This window comes from Nilaparvata lugens, chromosome 1, assembly GCF_014356525.2.
Source record: "Nilaparvata lugens isolate BPH chromosome 1, ASM1435652v1, whole genome shotgun sequence".
In the NCBI taxonomy this organism is placed as follows: domain Eukaryota; kingdom Metazoa; phylum Arthropoda; class Insecta; order Hemiptera; family Delphacidae; genus Nilaparvata; species Nilaparvata lugens.
The window spans coordinates 40,812,817-40,835,320 of NC_052504.1; the positions used below are offsets into that span (position 1 = coordinate 40,812,817).

General features: G+C 34.0%; 1 protein-coding gene across 1 annotated transcript in view; it reads left to right on the forward strand.

Moving 5' to 3' along the window:
* The window catches only part of LOC111056408 (tolloid-like protein 2), a 313,249-nt gene that overhangs the window by 242,439 nt on the left and 48,306 nt on the right, over positions 1 to 22,504 (forward strand). Inside the window, exon 5 of the mRNA XM_039434020.1 lies at positions 22,132 to 22,309. Coding sequence (XP_039289954.1) covers positions 22,132 to 22,309 — 178 coding nt within the window. The remainder of the gene's footprint in view (positions 1 to 22,131; positions 22,310 to 22,504) is intronic.

Consider the following 22,504-nt stretch of genomic DNA (forward strand, 5'->3'; position numbering starts at 1 on the left):
TGAGATTTTTATAAGAAATGAAATGAAATCAAATCAAATTTGGGTTCCAAATTTGAAATCAAATCAAAATTGGGTTTCAAATTTAATATGGAATCAATTATCATCAATACTCTCCTTAATTTTCAGCCTTACCATAAATTACCTCTAAAATGAACTGAAACTTATCTTAAATTCAAATTCATCTCAATTTGATGAATAAACAGGTAATGAATATAACCAAGAGTTTTCGAAATCACGAACCAAAAGGTTATTAAATATTATAGAGTGATTAAGTAACTTTTAGTAACTTAGGCAGTCTGTGAATGAAATGTTTGTTCTGTTATGAATTATGAACAATATAATTTCATTATTTATGTTACCTACCATCATCGAGGTTCCATTTTGGAGATTCTATCATCCATCAAGCTCGCCCGAATTTCGGCAAATGTGTGTTTCGCATGGAGAGATGCCAGCCTTGCCAGTTTTCATTATAGAGGAGGACTCATTTCGGCAAATTTGACGGCTACAGTCCTCCTGCATGCTTAGCAAAAGCCAACGTTCCGGACCCACACTAAGCTGAACCCTAAATTTTGAATGTAATCTCATTCGGAATTCTGTTTTATCTCACACCAGTCTCTTTCGGGTATTCTCGTTTTCGTAATATTGTCAAAGCCTTTCACCAGGCGTTTCTTCCTATTTGTTATTATGAGTATCATCCAGCATTCCTATCCAACTTCTCAGCCTGGATTGTTTCTCGGTTTGGCTTTCATTTCTTTCTCACCACATGACTGGTGCAGGACTTTTCCCAACTCCAAATACACTGCCACAACATAATCACAGGCTGCTATTAGAAAAGCTCTGTTCAAGGCCTGAAGAAATGAATATTTTTATCCGTAGTTCCAATGAAGGAAGAAGATATCTTTTTATTTGAGATGTATCGTATCATACAATACCAAATGAGATGGAATAAATGTAGTTGAGAGGTGGAATCAAATTGAAAATCAGTTTATTTTCTTCAGACATGAATGAAAAGAAATTAATTTCAACATTTTCAGTAACAGGAGGTAGCCCTCCATAGACATAAGCCGTAATTGAAGGAGAGTTGATACCTATATAAATACAATAAAAAAATGTTCATAATAATTACTTCTTACTTTTTTTACCCTTACTTACTTTACAATGTTTAATAATTACTACTTATGAAGAATTTGTAAATTCTTCATAATAATTACTCTGTACATTTTGTACTCATTCATATAGAGGTTTTCTTTCAAGGCATGTGGTTCACTATCTATTCATAGGTGTATGGATATGTCATACTTGTATAATATCATTTTCATAGTAAAAGCTCATTGCTATTCCGGTTAGTATAACAGAATCAGTTGGGGACTGTAACTGTCTGGTTATTATTCTTCACTTTTAATGTCACTTTTATTTCTATCTGTTCAACCAAGTTATTGTCATTGTTGAAGTAAATTAAACTAATTATAATAATGTTTAGAAAAGTCTGTGAAATCTTTAATATCCGTAATGCGCACTCAAAGTTGTAATTGAGTTAATATAACAGGACACCCCTTGTAAGTGAATAGTCGAACACTTGCAGAATTACACCCGAAAGTAGAAAGTGAATTTGTTGCAACAAAAGCTTGATGCACTTCACGTATTCTACGAATCCACGTATTTGATAACATTAGCTCGCAGCTGCTACTCTGCTCAGTGCAGCTCCCAATTTTTCATCTCAGCCCACCTCTCAGGTTATATTATTTGCTCTGCGACAAATGAAGGATCTAAAATGGAAGCTTGTCACAGCAGCGGGTTCATTGCTGGCAGAGCTTGCTGGCGACATGATATCATACTCAGCCCAAAGTTCACAGCTACGCGGAAAGAGAGTGTTCTAGCTGGTGGGTATTAATTTCATACTCGCACAGCATTTCAGCCTCAGGCTTGTCCCATCTCACTCGATCCACTTCAGCTTGCATCAAGATGTCGCCTTTCAGCTTTCAACGAGGTGTAGTCAACACACTATATGGCAATATTTCATTACGGCTCTTGCCTTTTAGGATGCCTTTCTTCATTATCCCTCATATAACACTACTATTCCTGCGCTTCAGGGAATCTTTCAACCTATATATCCCACAGTATGAAAGATGAATATTCTTTGAAATCTCATAGAATCAATCATTTATCCTTCTCAGATATAAGTGATTGTACGGAATCAAATGTTTTTTTTATCATTCAAAAAAACATTTTCACAAACTTCTATTAAGTTTGTGAAGTTTCTAAACTTCTACAAGGAAATAATTTGAAAAGAATTTAAATAATAAAAATATATATCTGTAATATTGTAAGAAAATGGACACTATTACCAAATCTCTCTTATAGCCATCGCTATCTTATTTCTAGTCTCCCATTTTCTTCCCGTTCTCATTACCCTACTTCCTATGTAAGGCAGCTATTTGTGAGATCTGCCTTAATTTACATGCACTCTCACCATAACCACATTTTTAACAATACAATAGATCATAGATACCCCACCAGAGCATCACATATAAACAATATACAGACTCCAAGATTAAATAAAACATATTCAACAACTAATATTCAGTACCTGTCACACATAATACTTAGAAACATACCTGACTATCTTAAAACTTTTCAAAATTACAGATCAGGCCAGTATAAGCGACTTGTTGAGAAGTGGTTAATTATAAGTGACCAAGAGGAGTCTGAACGCGTGCTGCTCTCTGTATATAGGTAGGGAATGTGGAACTTGGTGATCTTGTCTGTGGTCCTTCGAAATCCAAGTCCCACAGTGCTTATTATTATTATTTTTTTTTTTTTTTAGCCAGTGTAGTTTACTGTTATAGTATTACATGTTTTTGATTGGATTGTCCATCGTCATCACCATCTTTCATTCTAAGTTTGGAAAATTCTTTATAACTTGGTATTTAATTGCATTGCTATAGTGTATCTACCTTTTAGTTTTACTAACTTTAAGTCATTAATTATAACTGGCTGTTTCTGCAGCCAATTATTTGTTTTTCTGCCTATAATATCAACATTTACTCATATATTTTTTTCAATCTGTATTTTCTCAATTCAGTTTAATATAATATCAATTTTCATTATTTAGTTTATCGATTTTAAATTCAGAGAATTACGCCATGCCCTCACAAACACAGGCTTTTGCCTACATGTGAGTCTCTCATAACGTAAGTGTATATATAAATGTACTGTAACTGTACTGTATTATTTGTGAATTGTGAGAATAAAATTTGATTTGATTTGATATATTTATACGATTTGTATTAATAGTTATAACGGTGCATTTTGGCACAAATAAAATTCATTTATTGAAATGGAATATTAGGTCTCATTTAAAGAAACCAGAAACTTTTATCACATCAGTTGTATTATCAGTCGACAATGAAGATATGATAATAACGACTATAAAGGCTAAGATTATTTGCTACAATACGAAATGGAAGTCATTTTTCAATTATTTAAAAAAATAATAATATTGTATTTGAGGTTAGGTTCTTTGTGAATAGAGCTTGTGGGCAACATCAATAGCGGTCAAGCTGTACATCTGAAACTCAGTCAGATACTTTCTAGCAAAATAATTGCAACTAAACAGTACTCAATAAATAATAATAATAATAATAATAATAATAATAATAATAATAATAATAATAATAATAATAATAATAATAATAATAATAATAATAAGCTAGGACAAAAAGGGTTTTGTAGATTCTAGCATGCTAAATGGAGAACATAACGTTTAAAAGCATATATAAGTATTCATAGTATATATATGAGCCAATAAAAATCATGAACATATAATAAAAATAAAAAGGAAAAGGGATCTAGTTTTATTAGGCGTATTAATAAATAGCACATTTTGTACAAAAACTGGTGATGTACCAATCAGAATCCAGTATTTGGTAGGCGCTAAAAATATATATTTCAAAAAGTCACCACGTGGTCTTTTTTAAAATTATAAAAATATATAATTATTGTAAAGTGCATGTGTATTTGTAACTGGCATGGGTTCAAATTTCAGTGTGAATACATTCATATAAGTTATTACTATGTCTTTGTATTGCAAACTATTTGACAGTGTCAAATTACGTCATTGGGAATTTGTTGAAATCCTCCAATAGCAGCAGCTATTCAAATTTATGTAAATTTAGAAATAGGAAGTATTGCCGAAAAAGAATAAGGGAGGATCACCTGCCCACTTGCTTGCCAGAGAATAGAGATCGACCGGGACACCAACCAATATGAGAACATTAGACTGAGCCCCTTATAATAGTTAATTTTATTTTTGCCAAAGTTTATTCAGCTGTGAGTAACAAACAGTGAGTAGGTTTTTGATTTTGTATTGAAATTTTTCAAATGAGTGCAATATTTCTAAAGTTTCTAATTTATTGTGATACATTCTGTGATTCATTTAGAGTATAAAATCAACCTTAAAAATTCAAAATTTTAAATCACCATTCCTGGACCGAAAATCAAGTAATGAAGCAGTGTGTGATTACATAACCTTATCTTTTGGACAAAATTAACACTTTATCCAAATTTTTGGAGAGAAACAGTACAGGCTCAGCCTAGTTTTTCCTCCAATGTCATAATTGTATTATGATTATAGTATTTTATACAATAAATGAATTATAAGTTTAAATTTTAAATGTTCCCATAAAACAATCGATATAACTCAGTGAAGTCGCTCTATGGCATGAGTTATTATTATTATTTTGTATCATTTCATTCATCACATGACAAGTGAGTGTTTATTGCAGTCAAAGTCGGCCTTTGGCAAGACTTCGGTGCATTACTTCTAAACTGAAATGTTCAAAAATGATCTCACAATGGATGCTGTGCTGAGAACAACTGCTTTTTCCATGGCATATTTTGCACTTTTCGATATTCCCATCTGACAAAGATTTGCTGACACTTTTCTAGTTACAACTCCAACCGTGGAGATAATGACAGGAACAATTGTGACCTTTTTTTTACAATATAGAACAGAATAATAATTATGGAATAATTATTTCCCCGCATGGACTGTTGATCCGTGCGCGGGGAAAGAGTACACAATAGATATCTCTTCTCTTGCATCCAGACATCCTTGATCTCAGCAACCAAGGGAAGGTACTTGGAGACCTTTTCATTATAATACTGGTCCAAGTTGTGGCAGCATGGTATGCCAACATCTATTAGTGTTGTTTCCTTGGCTACCTTATCCATGAGGATGATATCTGGCCTATTATGAGCAACTGTTCTGTCTGTCAGCACCGACCGATCCCAATATAACTTATGTGTCTCATTCTCCAAGACTGGGGATGGCTTGTACAAGTAGTAGGGCAGCTTCTGATTGATGATTTGGTACTTCAGAGCAAGGTCCTGATGCAAGATTCCAGCTACTGCATTGTGGCGCTTTAAATAGTCAGAAGCTGCCAGTGATTGACATGCAGACATGATATGCTGAATAGTCTCAGATGCCAAGCCACAACGTCTGCATGAATCATCATTTATAGGTTCATATAGCTTCATCATATAGCTTCATTATATGCCTTTGATAATTTTTTGTTGCGATTACTTGATCCTGTATTGCCACCAAGAATCCTTCCGTTTCAATAAACAGGTCCCTGTGCCAAAGCCATGCATTGGAAGCCTCCTCATCAACTCCAGGCTGAGATAAGGCAAATGCATGTCTTCCATGAAGCTGCTTAGACTTCCATTGCTCCAGAATCTCACTCTCATGCTGTCTGTTGGTTTTAAAGTCTGCAGTAGGCAGCTCAGAAAGATTAAGTGGAGTGTACCCTTTATCAGCTTTTCTCACCACTGCATACAAGCCACCCTCCTTCTCCATGAAGTATGTCTCCATGCTTCCGATTTGTCTCTCACAAGCCCATTTTATATCAATGAGCCCGCGCCCGCCTTTCTTTCTTGGCAATATGAGCCTCTCCATACAGGCCTTGGGGTGATGAGCTCTGAACTTAGTGAGGAGCACTCTTGTTGATCTCATAAGATCTTCCAAATCAGTTGCAGTCCAACAAACAACACCGAATGAGTAAGTCAGCACAGGTATTGCATAAGTGTTGATGGCCTTGAACATATTATTGCCATTTAGCTGAGTCTTCAAAAGTCTCCTCAGTCTGGTCAGGTATGTATCTTTCATTTTCTGCTTGACATTCTTCTGGTCTATTTGTCTAGCCTGGCAAAAGCCCAAGTACTTGTAGACATCACTTGGCCCCATCGCTGCAAAAGCACTCTCCAGGTCCTCATCAATCATTTGTGCCACGACTTGACCTCTCACAACACTGAGTGTCCTACACTTCTCCAGACCAAATGCCATGCAGATATCAGCAGAAAAGGTTCTAACCAGACCCAGCATTTCCTTCAGTTGATTTTCAGTACCTGCATAGAGCTTGATATCATCCATATACATCATGTGGGACAGTGGATGAATTTCTCTTGCTTCTCCCTTCAGCTTGAATCCATGTGTTGTGGAATTGAGTAATGCAGACAATGGGTTCAGAGCTAAACAAAACCACAATGGGCTCAAACTATCCCCTTGGAAAATACCTTGACAGACTGGTATAGTATTGGTCTGAATTTGTCCAGCATTACTTCTCATTTTCAGCACTGTCCCCCACATCGACATGAGATGCTTCAGCAGCATTATGACTGAGTTGTCAATTTTGTAAATATACAGGACTTCAATCAACCAGGAGTGAGGGACACTGTTGAATGGTGTACCTTTCATTTATAATCCTGTCCTTATGCGTGACCAATCTTGTACTAGTATTTTTTATTATTATTGACAAATTAATAAAATTATCAACCAACTATATTCTCTACCGACTACTGCCAGCTGGGCACATGTAACCCCAAAAGGACGTTACATAGTGATATAGATTATACCCAGAATTTTCAGATGATCAATCTCGAACTTGCTACAAAATTTCCATGGATTGTTATTGGCACCTGTTGAGAGATTGATTAGGCCAGTACCCTAAATTTATTAACCTCAATATCGGTGGTTCGCAAATTATTTACACCTGTGGATTTCACTTACATACAATAGACTCATAGACTAACCTAAATAGATGTGTTTAGCAGATATAAACAAAATTCATCACAACGATACAAAATCATATCATATAAAAGAGCAGATAATTTTTTCTTATTTGAATAGAAAATTCTTATTTGAAAATTCTGTCTATGATCCTGTCATTTTCATTTCATTGGATCAATTGATTGAACATGATTAGACCTAACTTGTGATGAATACGGTCAGAACGCATGATCTGTAATTGGAGAGTCTAATCAATTGTTCAACCAACACTCCCTCCGGTACTGTTAATTAAAATATGTGAGCGCCTCTCCAGAGCAAGCATCTCCACCACCACCCAATCAATGCACAGCTCCGTCTTCTTTGCGCTCTTTTTTGCAAGCAGATCCTCCAAAGATTGCAACGTGGCAGGAATCGTGTTCGAAACAATGTATCTGCTGCAGCCTCCAATCTGGCTGCTCTCTTTGTTCAAGAGATCTTACCAATATTCTTCTCATCGGCCCACTCTTTGCTCATTTTCAAGAAGTATCAGTTACCAGTATCAGAACTCTCTCGTCCCGCCCCCTTACCTTTTTCCCGTGTGGGAAGAACAAGAGAATCTTGTATTGTTTTCTCAGAGACAGATTCTTCTCAGACTGACTTGTTTGTTTTATTACAAACTAAGTTCGTTCCATTCTTTTCATTTCAACACTTTTTCTATTCATTGTTCCCACAAAGAATTCTTCATCTGAGCTTGATCCGAAAGCTGGAAGTTTCATTGGAGTTAATCAGTCTCAAAGTCTTATGAGATATAGTACAGGCTCGGCCTAGTTTTCCCTCCAATGTCATAATAGTATTATGATTATAGTGTTTTAGACAATGAATGAATAGATGAAAATGAAATTCACATTTAAACTTGTGAATATAGAATGAAAAGTCTTGGGGTCGATTATAACATATTCACGTTAACGCTCCGTTTAATAATCTTCAGTTGAAACTAACTGATGATTTTCACCGAAGATTGAGAAATTTGATTTAATCAGCGAAAACATATCAAAACCAACGCGGCATTACAGAACAAGAGATTCGAGTAGATCGAAGTGGACGTGGGAAAATTATAGATGGAGTAAATTCGAGTAATGTAATAGTATATTTCGCACCTAGGGTCGAAAATGTACGTTTTCCGGCTCGAGATCGCGGTTTTCAAGTTCGAGACGAAGTCGAGAACTTGAAGCGTTCGAGAGCCGGAAAAACATTTTTGCCCGTGTTGCGAACGCTATTTTTTGCCACACCAAAAAAAATAATAATAATAATGTTAAGTTGGCAATTTTGAAAGCAAAATTTTAAGGTTATGCTACTATAAATTATACAATGTTAATGAGGTTATGATAGTATCATCGTATTCTATTGTTCGGTATCAAAACTACAAAATAATTCATATCAAGTTATAGAAATGATCATTTATTGATAGTTTAAATACCTATTTAATTATACTAGATACATAAATACATATTAAATTATAAAAAATAAGCATTATTGACAGTTAATTCTTTGTTTTTCACGTAAAATAAATTATACAATCATTATACTATTTATACAACAAATCTCTATTATTTTATTCTCTATTATTTGAATAGAAGTCGAATGTGCAATTATGATTGTTTGAGAACATGAATCCTCTAGCAGATTCTACTACGTTTCTCTGAGAGGTCAAATGTACATTCAAATTGTTTGTATTTACAGTCTATTCTGATTGGTTCTCATGACATTTAATCTCAAATATTTAAGAGACTTTTGTGCAATCTGACCGTATAATACAGTATTATAAATAATAGTTCCAAAATAAATAATAATTCATCCATTTATCGGATGAAATACATTTACCAGATAAAAGCGCTTTGCGCCCAGTGCAATATCTCATGGATGAATAGAATTTTCATTACTATTTTGAAATAATGTGATGAAAAAAAAATTAATATAATTGCATGTTTCACAGTTTTGTCTCAAATTACTCAAAATATATCTAAAAAATTGATTGAAATTTAAAAAAAGTAAGTAGGCTATGGTAACTAATATTAAAAATAGCTAATAAAAGTCGAAATTCATCGACAAAAAAAAATGTCATTGACCGAGATTTGAACTTTGATCTTGTTTATCACCGAATCATTTGTATTGATGTATTACGCCTTTACGCTCTCGGCCATTGCATATTGTTGAACATAGGGCCTGACTCATAAGACTAAGCAGACACATAATACTGTACTGTAAACTAGAAGACTTCTAAAGTTTACTTCACTCCTAAAAAGCATACAACAGACTTTGGCTCATGACTTATATATTATTAAAATTAATATATTATCTGTCTCACAATAAAATTTCCACTCTGAATTAAGTCAGGTAACGTATCTAGGCTACTACTATAATATAGTGTATAGCGGCAAATTTGAAGCCGGTTTGCCGGCATTTTCACAACAAAATATTGCTCTGAAAATAGTTAAATCATAGAGAAAACATTCAAAGATTCAATCTTGAGTGGGCCTAATGTTTTCTCTATATGGTTTAATATTGAAGAAATATATTATCTAACAGTTTTAATAATAAATTTTGGAAAAATTACAAGGAATTTTCAGTCAAGGATGAGTTTCACCAGTAGGCTTACCTTAAACTTCAGAACTCTGCTGTATTTTCTTATTATTATTGTTGATTGTATTGCATTAAGAAGTGGAATTCGATAATATAAAGAAACAATAATTGTTATTAATTTTAAATATTGATACAATAATTATTGTACTTTGATTTCAAATTCGATTCTTCACTTTTAAATACTAGCGATACGTACCTTTCTGACAATGGACAATGCATCCAACATTATATATGTTGAGGCTATTTATAAATATCAAATTATGAAACAGTAATTTATAAAATATAATTATTATAGACATAATACCGCGATTCACGATACATAATTATATAGATTATCACAGTCGTTATGAGATTATCTCTCTATGATTTGTGAGATCGGACACGATCAGCTGTTATTCAAGGTCATTTTACAGCCCTAGGGCCGTGAAGTTTTACCGGCCTGGTCGGAAAACAATCACTTTCGGCCTCCATGACGCACGTAAACCAGCTCATTACATCCAAGTGTGGCGAAATAGTATATTTCGCACCTAGGGCCGAAAATGGGACTTTTCTGGCTCGAAATCGGTTTTCAAGTCCGAGGCCGTAGGCCGAGGACTAGAAAAGATTGAGAGCCGGAAAAACATTTTTGCCCATGGTGAGAACGTTATTTTTCGCCACACAGGAAAATAAACAATATATTTATAATATGAGAATAATTGTCTATCATAAGCACTTCCAAAAGCAAAAGTGGAAGGTTATAGCTCTAGCAAATTTGAGGTAATCTGAATATCAAGAAATTGTCCAAGTATTTTTATTTTTTATTCTGATTTGTCTAAATAACCTAAAAGATTATGTTCAATTATGTAAGAGGTTGAGTTTATACTTTTTATTCTTCCAAATGACAATAAGATGATATTATTATAAATGTTTTGATTATTGAATGATAAACACAAAGAAGGAAAAGTTTTTGATCAGCTGTTTTAGCACACTTGAAATTTGGCCAATCTGAATGTCAACGGAAGATTAGGTTAAAAGTTCTATCCTACTCTGAAAATAGAATTATTTGAATAGTTTATAATATATATTTATCTGTATTTTATTCATCCAAATAAAATGATAGTATATTATTACAGAATACTTTATTGAATTCTAAAAGCATAAAATGATTCCGTTTATCCACCAAGTTCCATGATAAACGCTGTACTAGGAGGTTTGAGGTTAGATTCTATTATACACTGAAAATTGAATTGGAATAGTTTATAATATCTCATTATTTGTATTTCATTCATCCAAATAAAATGATAGTATCTTATTGCAAAAACTTTATTCAATTCTAGAAGCATAAACTGATTCCGTTTCATAAACTATTTTGTAAACACGTTCACATCAAATCAGGATCAGCTGACTTCAAGGTTATTTTACAGCCCTAGGGCCGTAAAAATTTTTTCGCCACACTTGGATGTAATGAGCTGGTTTACGTGCGTCATATGGAGGCCGAAAGTGATTGTTTTCCGACCAGGCCGGTAAAACTTTACGGCCCTAGGGCTGTAAAATGACCTTGAATAACAGCTGATCGTGTCCGATCTCACAAAAATCATAGAGAGATAATTTCATAATGACTGTAATAATCTATATAATTATGTATCGTGAATCGCGGTATTATGTCTATAATAATATATTTTATAAATTACTCTTTCATAATTTAATATTTATTATTGTGTTTTTGATATCAAACAATAGAATACGATGATATATCTCCATAGCCTCAACAATATAATGTTGGCTACATTGTCCATTGTCAGAAAGGTACGTATCGCAAGTATTTAAAAGTGAAGAATCGAATTTGAATTCAAAGTACAATAATTGTATCAATATTTAAAAGTGAGGTAGAGTAATAATTGTTTCTTTTTTATTATCGAATTCCACTTCTTAATGCAATACAATCAACAATAATAATAAGCAAATACAGCACAGATCTGAAGTTTAAGATAAGCCTACTGGTGAAACTCAGCCTTGACTGAAAAATTCCTAGTAATTTTTTCCGTAATTCATTATTAAAACTTTTAGATAATTTTTCTTCAATATTAAACCATATAGAGAAAACATTAGGCCCACTCAAGATTGAATCTTCGAATGTTTTCTCTATGATTTAACTATTTTCAGAGCAATATTTTGTTGTGAAAATGCCAGCAAACCGGCTTCAAATTTGCGCTATACTCTATTATTATAGTAGCCTACATAGCCTACGTTATCTGACTTAATTCAGAGTGAAAATTTTATTGTGAGACAGATAATAATATTAATTTTAATAATATAAGTCATGAGCCAAAGTCTGTTGTACGGTACGCTTTTTAGGAGTGAAGTAAACTTTTTTAGAAGTCTAGTATTACAGTATTACATGTATGCTAAGGGTTATCAGTCAGGCCCCAACGTTCAACAGTACGGAATGGCCGAGAGCGTAAAGGCGTAATACATCAGTCAGAACTCAAAGCTCAGTGAATAAAAAACATGATCTAGGTTCGAATCTCGGTCAATGACTTTTTTTTTGTCGATGAATTTCGACTTTTATTACCTATTTTTTAGATATATTTTGAGACAAAACTGTGAAATATGCAATTATATTAATTTTTTCATCACATTATTTCAAAATAGTAATGAAAATTCTATCCATCCATCTATCCATGATATTGCACCGGGCGCAAAGCTCGCGCCTAATATTAATAGTATAAAAATATGGTCATTATTGTAAATTATTAATTAGTAATATTGAAATTAATTGACAGTAAAAGTTGTCATAACCAAGATTCAAACTATCAAAATAGGCTGTTTGGATTTTATTTATTTTTTAATTTCTTATATATTGGGAAGTTTTTTTTGGGTGTGGCGAAAAATAGCGTTCGCACCATGGGCAAAAATGTATTTCCGGCTCTCAATCTTTTCTAGTCCTCGGCCTACGGCCTCGGACTTAAAAACCGATTTCGAGCCGGAAATATCTCATTTTCGGCCCTAGGTGCGAAATATACTATACCGGCCTGGTCAGAAAACAATCACTTTCGGCCTCCATATGACGCACGTAAACCAGCTTATTACATCCAAGTGGGGCGAAAAATAAATTACAGGAACTCAACTTGATACATAGTCCAGTCACTATGTACATTGGTGCATGCAATTTATATTGTAGTTCTGATTCTCTAATATATTTTTTGGGTACATAAGAGAAGTCCAGAACCAATTTCTCCATGCAAAATTTCCTTGTGCTAGATACAGGGTGGCCCAAAAACCTCGTATTTTCGGCTCATTATCCAGTTTTCAGCTATTTCTGCCAAATCTCGTAATCGGACAGAAAAATTTGTTCTCGCCTTTTTTCTAGATTATGGTATTCTGAATAAAATGAGATCATTCGTAACTCTCTATCTCCAATGTGTACTGAGTTATGATTTTTCAAAAATGAGTGAAATTTGAAGAAAAAATCAATTTTGATGAATTTTAGTTTTTGATCAACAATATCTTCCGATTGTTACTATTCAGATGTATAATTGGAAATCCCTCTGGGCGTATTTTTGTGCTCTACAATCTGAGATCAGGTAGAGCGCTCTTTCTCATATAGATTTCGAGGTATACCTGACAACAATGCTTCTTGTATTGTGAAAAACACCTAATTTTCAGCTTCAATCATCATCTCCAACTACATAGTCTTCTCATTGTTATTTCGCACAATGACATAAGTTCATGAGATTATGTTCTATGAGAATCACCCGTTAGATGCACTTCATTTCAGTATTTCCTAGTGGAGAGGCGCGCTTAAGGACACCTCAAGGATAAAAAATTCAAACACTCGGGGACTGAGCTTCGCTCTGGAGTTCAAAAGCATAAACAATTTATTACGAAAAAAGAAATTTTAATAACATTCATACAGAAATGTTTCATCTAATCACAGTAGATTGAGATTCACATAGGAATGCAAAAGTTTTTCTCACAAAGGCCCAGTTGCACAAAAGCCGGTTGAATTCTAATCCTGATTAACTTCACGTGAACCAAATCAGAGAAGACCATTTCAAGAAGATGGATCTACTGGAATTAATCAGGATTGAAAATAACCCGGCTTCTTTGCAACCGGCAAAGTACTGGTAAGTACCTGATTGAATGATTACGAAAGTTCAACAGCTGAGTCATAATTTTGACACAATCCCACACACATGAACTCGCTCACTCACTCACTTTCATCGCCAACAGACGACGAAATAAAATTATTATCAGCTGTTTTCCCAAGGATGAATAATAATTATCCTTTTAATGTCCTTAAGCGAGTTTTCACAGGGATGAGACCTAGTGCAATCGAATCTTTATATTATAAACCTACTATGTTATGAACTTCGTGAGAATCGTTAGAACAGTTTTCGAGATCCGGTGAAATACTAACATATAAACTTCTAAATATCGAAACATATAAACAGAAGCTGCTCGTTTAATAGTATAGGATTATAGAATAAGTAACCTGAACATCTGTTCTGGTCTCTTCCAAGAATTTGAATTTTCGGATAACAAGAAGACTCGTTCAGTCAGCTTTTGCACAACTGAGTTCCACTTTGAAAGGGAAGATCAATGCTGGTGAATCATTTATTAATTCGTTCCCTTTGATGCGATCACGACTAAAACCATCCCAAAATAGAAAGGCTGCACTTCATTTGGACGGCAGTCGACCAGAGAGAGCTTTTTTCTATTTAGACACACTTATCAATAGTCAATTAACTGGAAATAGCAACAAATCTTGATTCGATCAATGGAAGATTTGAAGTCATTAAACTATTAATAGACATCAATGTTTCCATTGTGAACAGCTAAGAATAAACATTCCGATTTTTCATCTTCCTTGTCATAATTGGACAATGCAACAAATGTAACGTCCTAATGAGCATTTCGAAAAATCCTTTCAATTATTATTTTTCTCTCTGTAATCTTTCTCCCTTCTCAATAGTCCTGCACTTTCACTCTTCACTTTCTCACTCATCAGGTCACCATAATGATGCATGAAAACGATGTCACTCGCTGCCTCTGATACTGTGCTGCCTTTTCACGTCTCTCATAGCAATGAAATGACATAATTTATGTCTCTATTCCACACAGACTCAACGATCTCAATTTTTTGCATCTTGATCTTTCAAGTTCTTTCAAACTGAGCATTTAGAGCTCGATAAATCTTACTGATTAAGATATTTAAAAAAAGTTAATAGAACGAAATTCCCAATTAATGCTACAAATTACCAATCATTTCCTTCTGGTGATTTATTATGTTGTCAAACAAGCGGCAGTCTTCGAACTACTTCATAGCATATAATTAGGAATTTCGTTCTATCAATTATTCTGATTTCACAGTGAGTGAATAATATCAATATCTACTACAACTTAATACTACTACTACTACTACTACTTACTTCTAATACTCACAAACAATACTTCCACAATTTCAATCTTCTTTCTTCTTTTACTTTATCTTCTTATTCACAATAAGATCATCTCTATGACTAAGATATTCTCTATTGATTATGTTTTCTTTACAAGTTTAAAATTGTGTGTAGTAGACGCACTTTGAACTTCTCATTCAGGTTTTATAGTCTCCATTCCTAGAAATGTTTTTTAAATGTACTTCAAGTGAAAAAATATGTTTCACTGTTACTCATCAATTCGTGATTCCATGCAATTTGATTGAGTCACATTTTTTGTGAAAAAATGTTAACATTTCGCATTCGATTAGTTCTCTTTGAATAACGCTTCCGTTAAATTGAATCACATTTTATTATGTATCCAATATCTATTATCATCAAATAAATATAGTGCTCCACAATTACCCAATTTGAATTTGATCATATTGATGTTAACATAGCGTAACATTTCATATCTTGCACTAGTAGATAATGTACTTCCATTTACTAAACAACTTAGAAGTTATTGTCATACACATATTTTACGTGCAAGTCACAGGACGGAAATGATTGGACGTTTAATGCTATACGTGGATACACTAATGTGAATTATATTCTTTATTCTTTATTCGAAAAATAAATTAACATACAATCAAAAACATCCCAAAAAGCAAATACAATATTGTTTCCTAATTTCCAATATGTGTTCCCTATAGGCTACCCTGTGTGGGTACACTTGAATATATATAATAAAATATTAACATAAAAATTTTAATATTATATATAATGAGGAACATTATAATTTAATATGATATTATATTGAAATAAATCAATATGTCAATTTATAATCATTCTTGTACTCATTCACACGCACACACATACACAAACACGCATACAAAAATCTTAAAATTATGTACGGAGTGGTTGCTGTTTTTTCTTATTTAGTTCAATTCAATTCATAGTTTAACGTTTCATTCATTCTGAAGAGCTGATGTAATTAGACCATAAATGAATATGCGTTTTTGAAGAACGAGATAGTGATTCAAATTTAATACTGTCTTACTGTTGACGTATACCGGACGGGATTTGTGAGTTCAATGCTCTTTAATATTGATGCAGCGCTCATGTCGAGTAATGTAGAATTTATAGTAAATTTAGACCTATATTAATTTAGTAAAAAAATCATTCGCGTTGTCTAGTTGTAATATGAATTTCTCGATTTCTTTTCTAAATGAATGACGTGACGTTATTTTCCTTGTTGTTACTGAAAGTGAATTGAATATTTTTATAGCTAGCTAAGTGACGTCTAGAATGTTCTAATCTAGGTTTTGGGGGGTTAATGTCCTGTCCATTCCTGAGGTTTACTCTTTCTTTCATCTGTTGGATATGTAAATTATTTTCAGCTAAATTAAGCATTGCTTTGAATAGAAAAGAATGTCTCACTGGTAATATTGATAGCTCTTTGAAGAGCATTATTAAACTCTATTGTTTAGGTTCATCACAAATTATTTTTAATTTATGTTTCTGACCAGTAACCACAGGTCTAATATGAATATTGTACGCACTTCCATAGCATATTATTTCATAATATATTCTAGAACCAATAATTGCATAGTATGATTGTAACAATACATACCATCATTTGGACATTACTGTCTGAGGTAATAGAACTTCCTTATGTTTACAGATAACTCATTTTTTATCTTTTGTACATGATCTGACCAGGTGAGCCTACTATCCATCAATTAACTATATTCAATTATATTGAAAAATAATTTCATTTCTGAGGTGTGTTTTAATGATACATTGTCATGATTCAATGGCTAAACTTAATGTATCGGTAACTTGTAATTGTGCTATGAGGAGGGAAATCTCATCTATATGAAGTAATATCCAGCTGGAATCATTGTCTTCTCGCTAGTTTTCCATGAAGTTTTTTTTTTTTGCCGGCCTAATATGACAGTGAGCAAGATGAACCAGAGACCACTTGAAAAGCCTCTTCAGTTCCAGCGCGGCTAAAGCACTCTACTTTTACTCCAGATCTTTAGTGGAAAGCCAAGTGCAGAGACAGCAGCCATCTCTTCTATTATTCCCTACACTTGTATTAAATTCACTCTTTCGTCAGCCTTTTATATCTGAGATGTATCTATCAAGCACCATTCACAGTAACCTTCAATGGAGTTTACCTGTAGTGCAGCAATCCCATTGTCAATTTATCTCGGTCAAAAATGCATTCTCTTTGAATACTGATAAATTCTCCGTAGTTCAATGTCACATGCATTAGACACCTTCATGGGTCGATAAAAGCCTTATAATTGTAGAGCTTTTGTATGAGAATCCTCTACCTTTTCGGGTGATTCTATACACCCATATTATAGAAGATGTGTTCACAATTTAAGCTATTCGGTGCTATCCTAGCTATTTCTAAACCTTTGTTGATGCTATGTTAGAGGATATAATACTGTAAAAAAATGATAATCTCGAATGCTCATCCATTTCTTCACTCATTCATAAACTCACTCAACTCACTACACATATTCTCAATACTTGTATAAAATGATAATACAAAGGAAGTTCAAAAAATCGTGTTAGTTTCAATTCTCTCTGATATGGGATTAAATTTGGTGAATGATACTATCATCATATCTATCTAACTACCATAGTGATCTGAACCTTGGACTCAGTCGCTCTGACTAGCCCAATTCCTCATTGTATGAGAAAAACAGTGAAACTCACAAATATTGAAATGAAAAATCCTAGTTTGTTCTCCAAGGTTATTTTAAAACTCAGTAATTCGCTGTAAATTCGGATCCATTTTTCCATTGGAGTTACAACTAAGTTAACTTCTCAGATTGAGATCAAATTAAAAAGTTTTTAGGAGACGGAACCTTTTTTCTGAACGAGTGAGAGATTTCTTCTCATATTTCAGCAAGCCCACTGAGTGGCAACAACGTTACGTGACGTTGCGAAATCTAATATTGAAGCTCGCTCTCTGCCTCTCTACTCTTCTAGTGCCATCTCTTTCTGATGCCACTGGATTGGAATGAGATTGCAGATAGGTACCATCCATCAGCCCTTAGCACCATGAGTAATGTGCCTACAATATCTGACTGCAGGTTATGTTGGATTAATTAAGCAAGCAATCGGCTAGCAGTGACCGCATTCCAATCTCAACCAAATTGAAGATACGATTAGTCACCGTGTGGATCGGCAAACTATTCATCAACGAATAGTTTCCTTACTCATCCTCCCATCAATATCTTTGCTTGTTTTGCTGGAGTATTGGAGCGTTTGATTGACACCTACTAATACCTGTAAATCATAATATCCAATGGCATTTTATTTTCGTTTATTGTATGTATTATTATGCATCTTAAATTTTTTGTTAATTATTTTAGAGCTATATAGAATTATTATCTATGTATTATCATATCTCTTATTATTATGAGAATGTAATAGAATAATTTATGTTATGTAGCTGTGTTATCATTTAAGATGATTTGTAAATCTGTAATTTTGTAACCATGTTACCATAGGCGACAAGCCTAGTAACGATTGTAAAATAAAATCTATCTATCTATCTATCTATCAATCAATCATACACATCCCCTATCCTTTTCTACCTCATGTCCTAATATTTTTCCAGCTTTCTCTCTCTGCAATCTCCCATTTTCCTCTTATCACATCAAGTTGCTCGATGAAAAATCTGCAAACAGACAACTGCAGGGCTAGACTCATGTGGCGTGGCCTGAATTGATGACCGGATCTTTTGAAAAACACCTCACTTCTTCATCATACTCTTCTTTCAACGTTAGACCGACATTACGGCATGCAGTGAGAGTGAAAGATACGTGTATTGTTGGTTGCATAATCTGCTCCTTCCATTCACACTTGAAATCACATACTTTTGTACCATTTTTCATCATGATGCTTTTATACTAAAATAAGCTTCAATGGAGATGGAGGAGACTTCATAATATGAACTCAACAGTGATATTGCTGACTGAATTTTCAAACTCTACTGTTCGCAATCCTTGTACATATTGAAAAAACTTTTGCAAATCCAATGATAGCCACTTAGTCCACAAGATTTTATAGATTTACTAAAGATTCCTATAACATTAGGTTTCATTTGTACCTTAATCATTGGTCGAGAATGTGAGTAAAACTGGAATAGTGGTCCTATCTTGCATTTTTTAAGAGAACTTCAGAAAGTTCTAGAAATTTTAGAAAGTCTCTTATAGTTTGTTCAAATATTTTCAAATCATATCAAACCATTTTCTATTACGATTACTATTTTCAAAGGCTTGTTTCATTATAATAGAACCTGGATAAGTTTTTTAAGAAGAATGATCTTGAAGAAATAGCCTAACGTAAAGTTATTATTCATTATTAGACATCATATAATACAAGTAAAGAATGTGCAGCAACATTTTACACTACTACATAGCAGTTGAATTTGCAGAAGAAGTTGCTTTCATATTTTGACGGTTTTACTTTTCACTTCTAACAAATGGAATACAAGATTAGTTTACAAAAAACTTTTGCTTGGATACATGTACTTATCTTGTTGACTCTTTCTTACTGGATGTATTGTTTTTCCTTAGTATTGTATTGTATTGTAGTTTTCCTTATACTTGATATTGAGTACTATACTTTATTATACTCTTGTAGAGTTGTAGTCTTGTAGACTCTATTTACTTCAAAAGAGTCATATATACTCCATATATTCTTATATAATACTTATAGAGTCGGAATGACAGGACATCAATCCAAATAAATTATACATGCAGCTACTCCATTCTCCTCTCAACAGAAATATCCCTCGAGATTGAACTCATGATACAGGAGCAACTGACATTAACATCATATCTTAGGGAAACTTTTGTAATTGCAATGATATGTATTATCATGACATAGACTCCTTTGAGGAAATATGACATGTCATTATCAAAATGTTATCTCAGCTAGAGTCTTGAGAGGAGAACTTAGACATAAATGAAAACTTTCTGTGTTGTTGGGAAGGTGATGTTGTAGTAAATATTCATATTCAATGAAAATTACTTGATATTGTCAACACCACTGATGTATCAAAGTAATTCGAAGTAATAGTTTTGGTTGTTACATCATTATCTAGTGCACTGGAAGCTTGAACATTCAGCAGCAGGATATAATTTATAATATGAATGAAGTCCTACATTTTACCATTGGCTGTCGACCAATAGAGATTGAGCTCCACTGCCATTGGTCGAGACAAGACAAGCTCAATTATCCCAAATACGGTCATAAGAACCGTAAGACAATAACCAATAAAGAAAACTTAGTAACAAACAAAATAAAACTAATAATATGAGGAAAAATTGGATTATATAACATTTGAAACACAAAAATACAAAAACCATAATGGAAGACAGCATCAGAGAAATTGATATGAAGGGAGAAGTCAAGGTCAAATTTGGAAGTAAAATAAGTAGTACTAATAAAATATCCTACTCTGGAGATAAGACTGAATATTGGTGGTATTGTACTGACTGGAATAAGCCTCTTAATTTTAAATAGACAAGGGATCGTTTTTTTATTAACTTATCATCTTGTTGTTTCCATTGCTACTAAAATACAACTGTCTAATATATAACTGTCTGCTTTTATCATTGACTTGATGGAATTCAACATTTTCTCCAGCCTTGAACTCAACATTATATCAAATGATCGACAAAATTTGAATCTCCTTTCTGGTTTTTCCAAGCTCTGATATGCTCTTCTATCCTAAATGAAAACTGCTCCTTGTCCGACCTACAAATTTAGCATCACAAACACCACAGTTCAATTAAACCCCACTCCCAAATAACAATTTCATCCTTATTATAACTAAAAAGAACCCTTGAAATAGGCAACTCTTCGAAAGCTTCATTGAAATTTCACAATGGAAATAAATTTTCATTGGCTACAATATTGATATCGTTGCCTTCATAATTTTATTGAAAAATCGAAGCACACCATTAACAATCTCTAGTGGACCGATTTTCAATAAATAGTGATTTCCACTTGTTACACCTTCAAGTCGTTTCAATTTATGATTATTCATCAAGCTACTGAAACAATGCCCCCAGAGGGTTGAGGGAGCTTTGAGTCTACCATCGTACTCAAGAATGTGTTGAAACCCAGAATTGACCCACAGCAGCCATGCTTGTCGTAGGAGGCGACTAAAATGAACCTCAAGGCAACTCCAGAAGTTTCCTTGCCTTCACACTAACGGGATCTGCCCCATCAGGGCGGTTTCGGAGGTGCAAAAAAAAAACTCAAGAGACCAGAGATGGGTGAAACTCAAGGCACGAATGTAGGTCAAGAGGCCAAGTCGAGGATGACCGGGTGCCCTTAAGACAATTTGGCGACCCCTTCTTCGGCACAAGGACCTACAAAGAAGCCAGGAGTGGAACTCACGTAGGTCACGAGGACTAATCAGTCTGAAGAGACTGCCAAGCATATAACACTGGATTGCAACAATCAAACGGGTGATGAATGGGATGTTAGTATAGGGAAGAACTCCTGGTTCTTGTAAAGAAAACAGGTATTGGTTTGCCTTACTAACATACTACATTGGGAACACAATAAGCTTCGGTTTACGTGTGGGGTTCTTTGAACCTTTGGATCCTTGAATCCATCCCTTCAAAACAATAAACATAAACAATACAGAAACAAGGCTTAGCCAAAGAAGAAGGAGAAGAACAAGATCATTTTCCTAATTACTGAACTGAATTCTAGTTTACGCACTCTCAAACAATATTGAATTGTTGTAGGTAATAAATTTCGTTGTGATTCGTGACAAAGCTAAAGCTTCTGATAGCTTAAGATGTGGCTTCAATTGGAAAATATTCTATTATATTCATGATTGGTAATCAGAACACTGTAAAATGAGAAACTATTCACAAAGAATACAATGAAAAGTTGATATCTTAAAAATGCAAAACTTCCAATCTGGAAAGTCTTTTCAAAACTAGAAATTATATTGACAAGTTTGGTAATGGTGTGTTGTGTTTTGTGTTGCAGAGTGCGACCGAACGTTTGTGAGCCGTGCTAGTGGACCTCAGAACGGAACATTCTCTGCGCCGATCTTCTCGAATCCCTCCGGCCACGCCCGACAGTGCGTCTACACGTTCCTCGCCGCGCCTCACCAACGCGTCCAAATCATTTTCACTCACTTCAACCTCCGCGGGACACCCCCTGAGTCAGTATCACTCACCCCTCAACATTACCACCCATCGCTCCTCACTAGACACCAAAGTCGATTTGCCCGACTGATTACAACCATCGATTAGCTGTAAATCATTGAGACACTGGCCGGGGATGGGCATTGCCAATATTTCACTAGTTTTTCAATCAGCCAGATGAGGGAATATTGGATAAAACCCTTTTTCTCAAC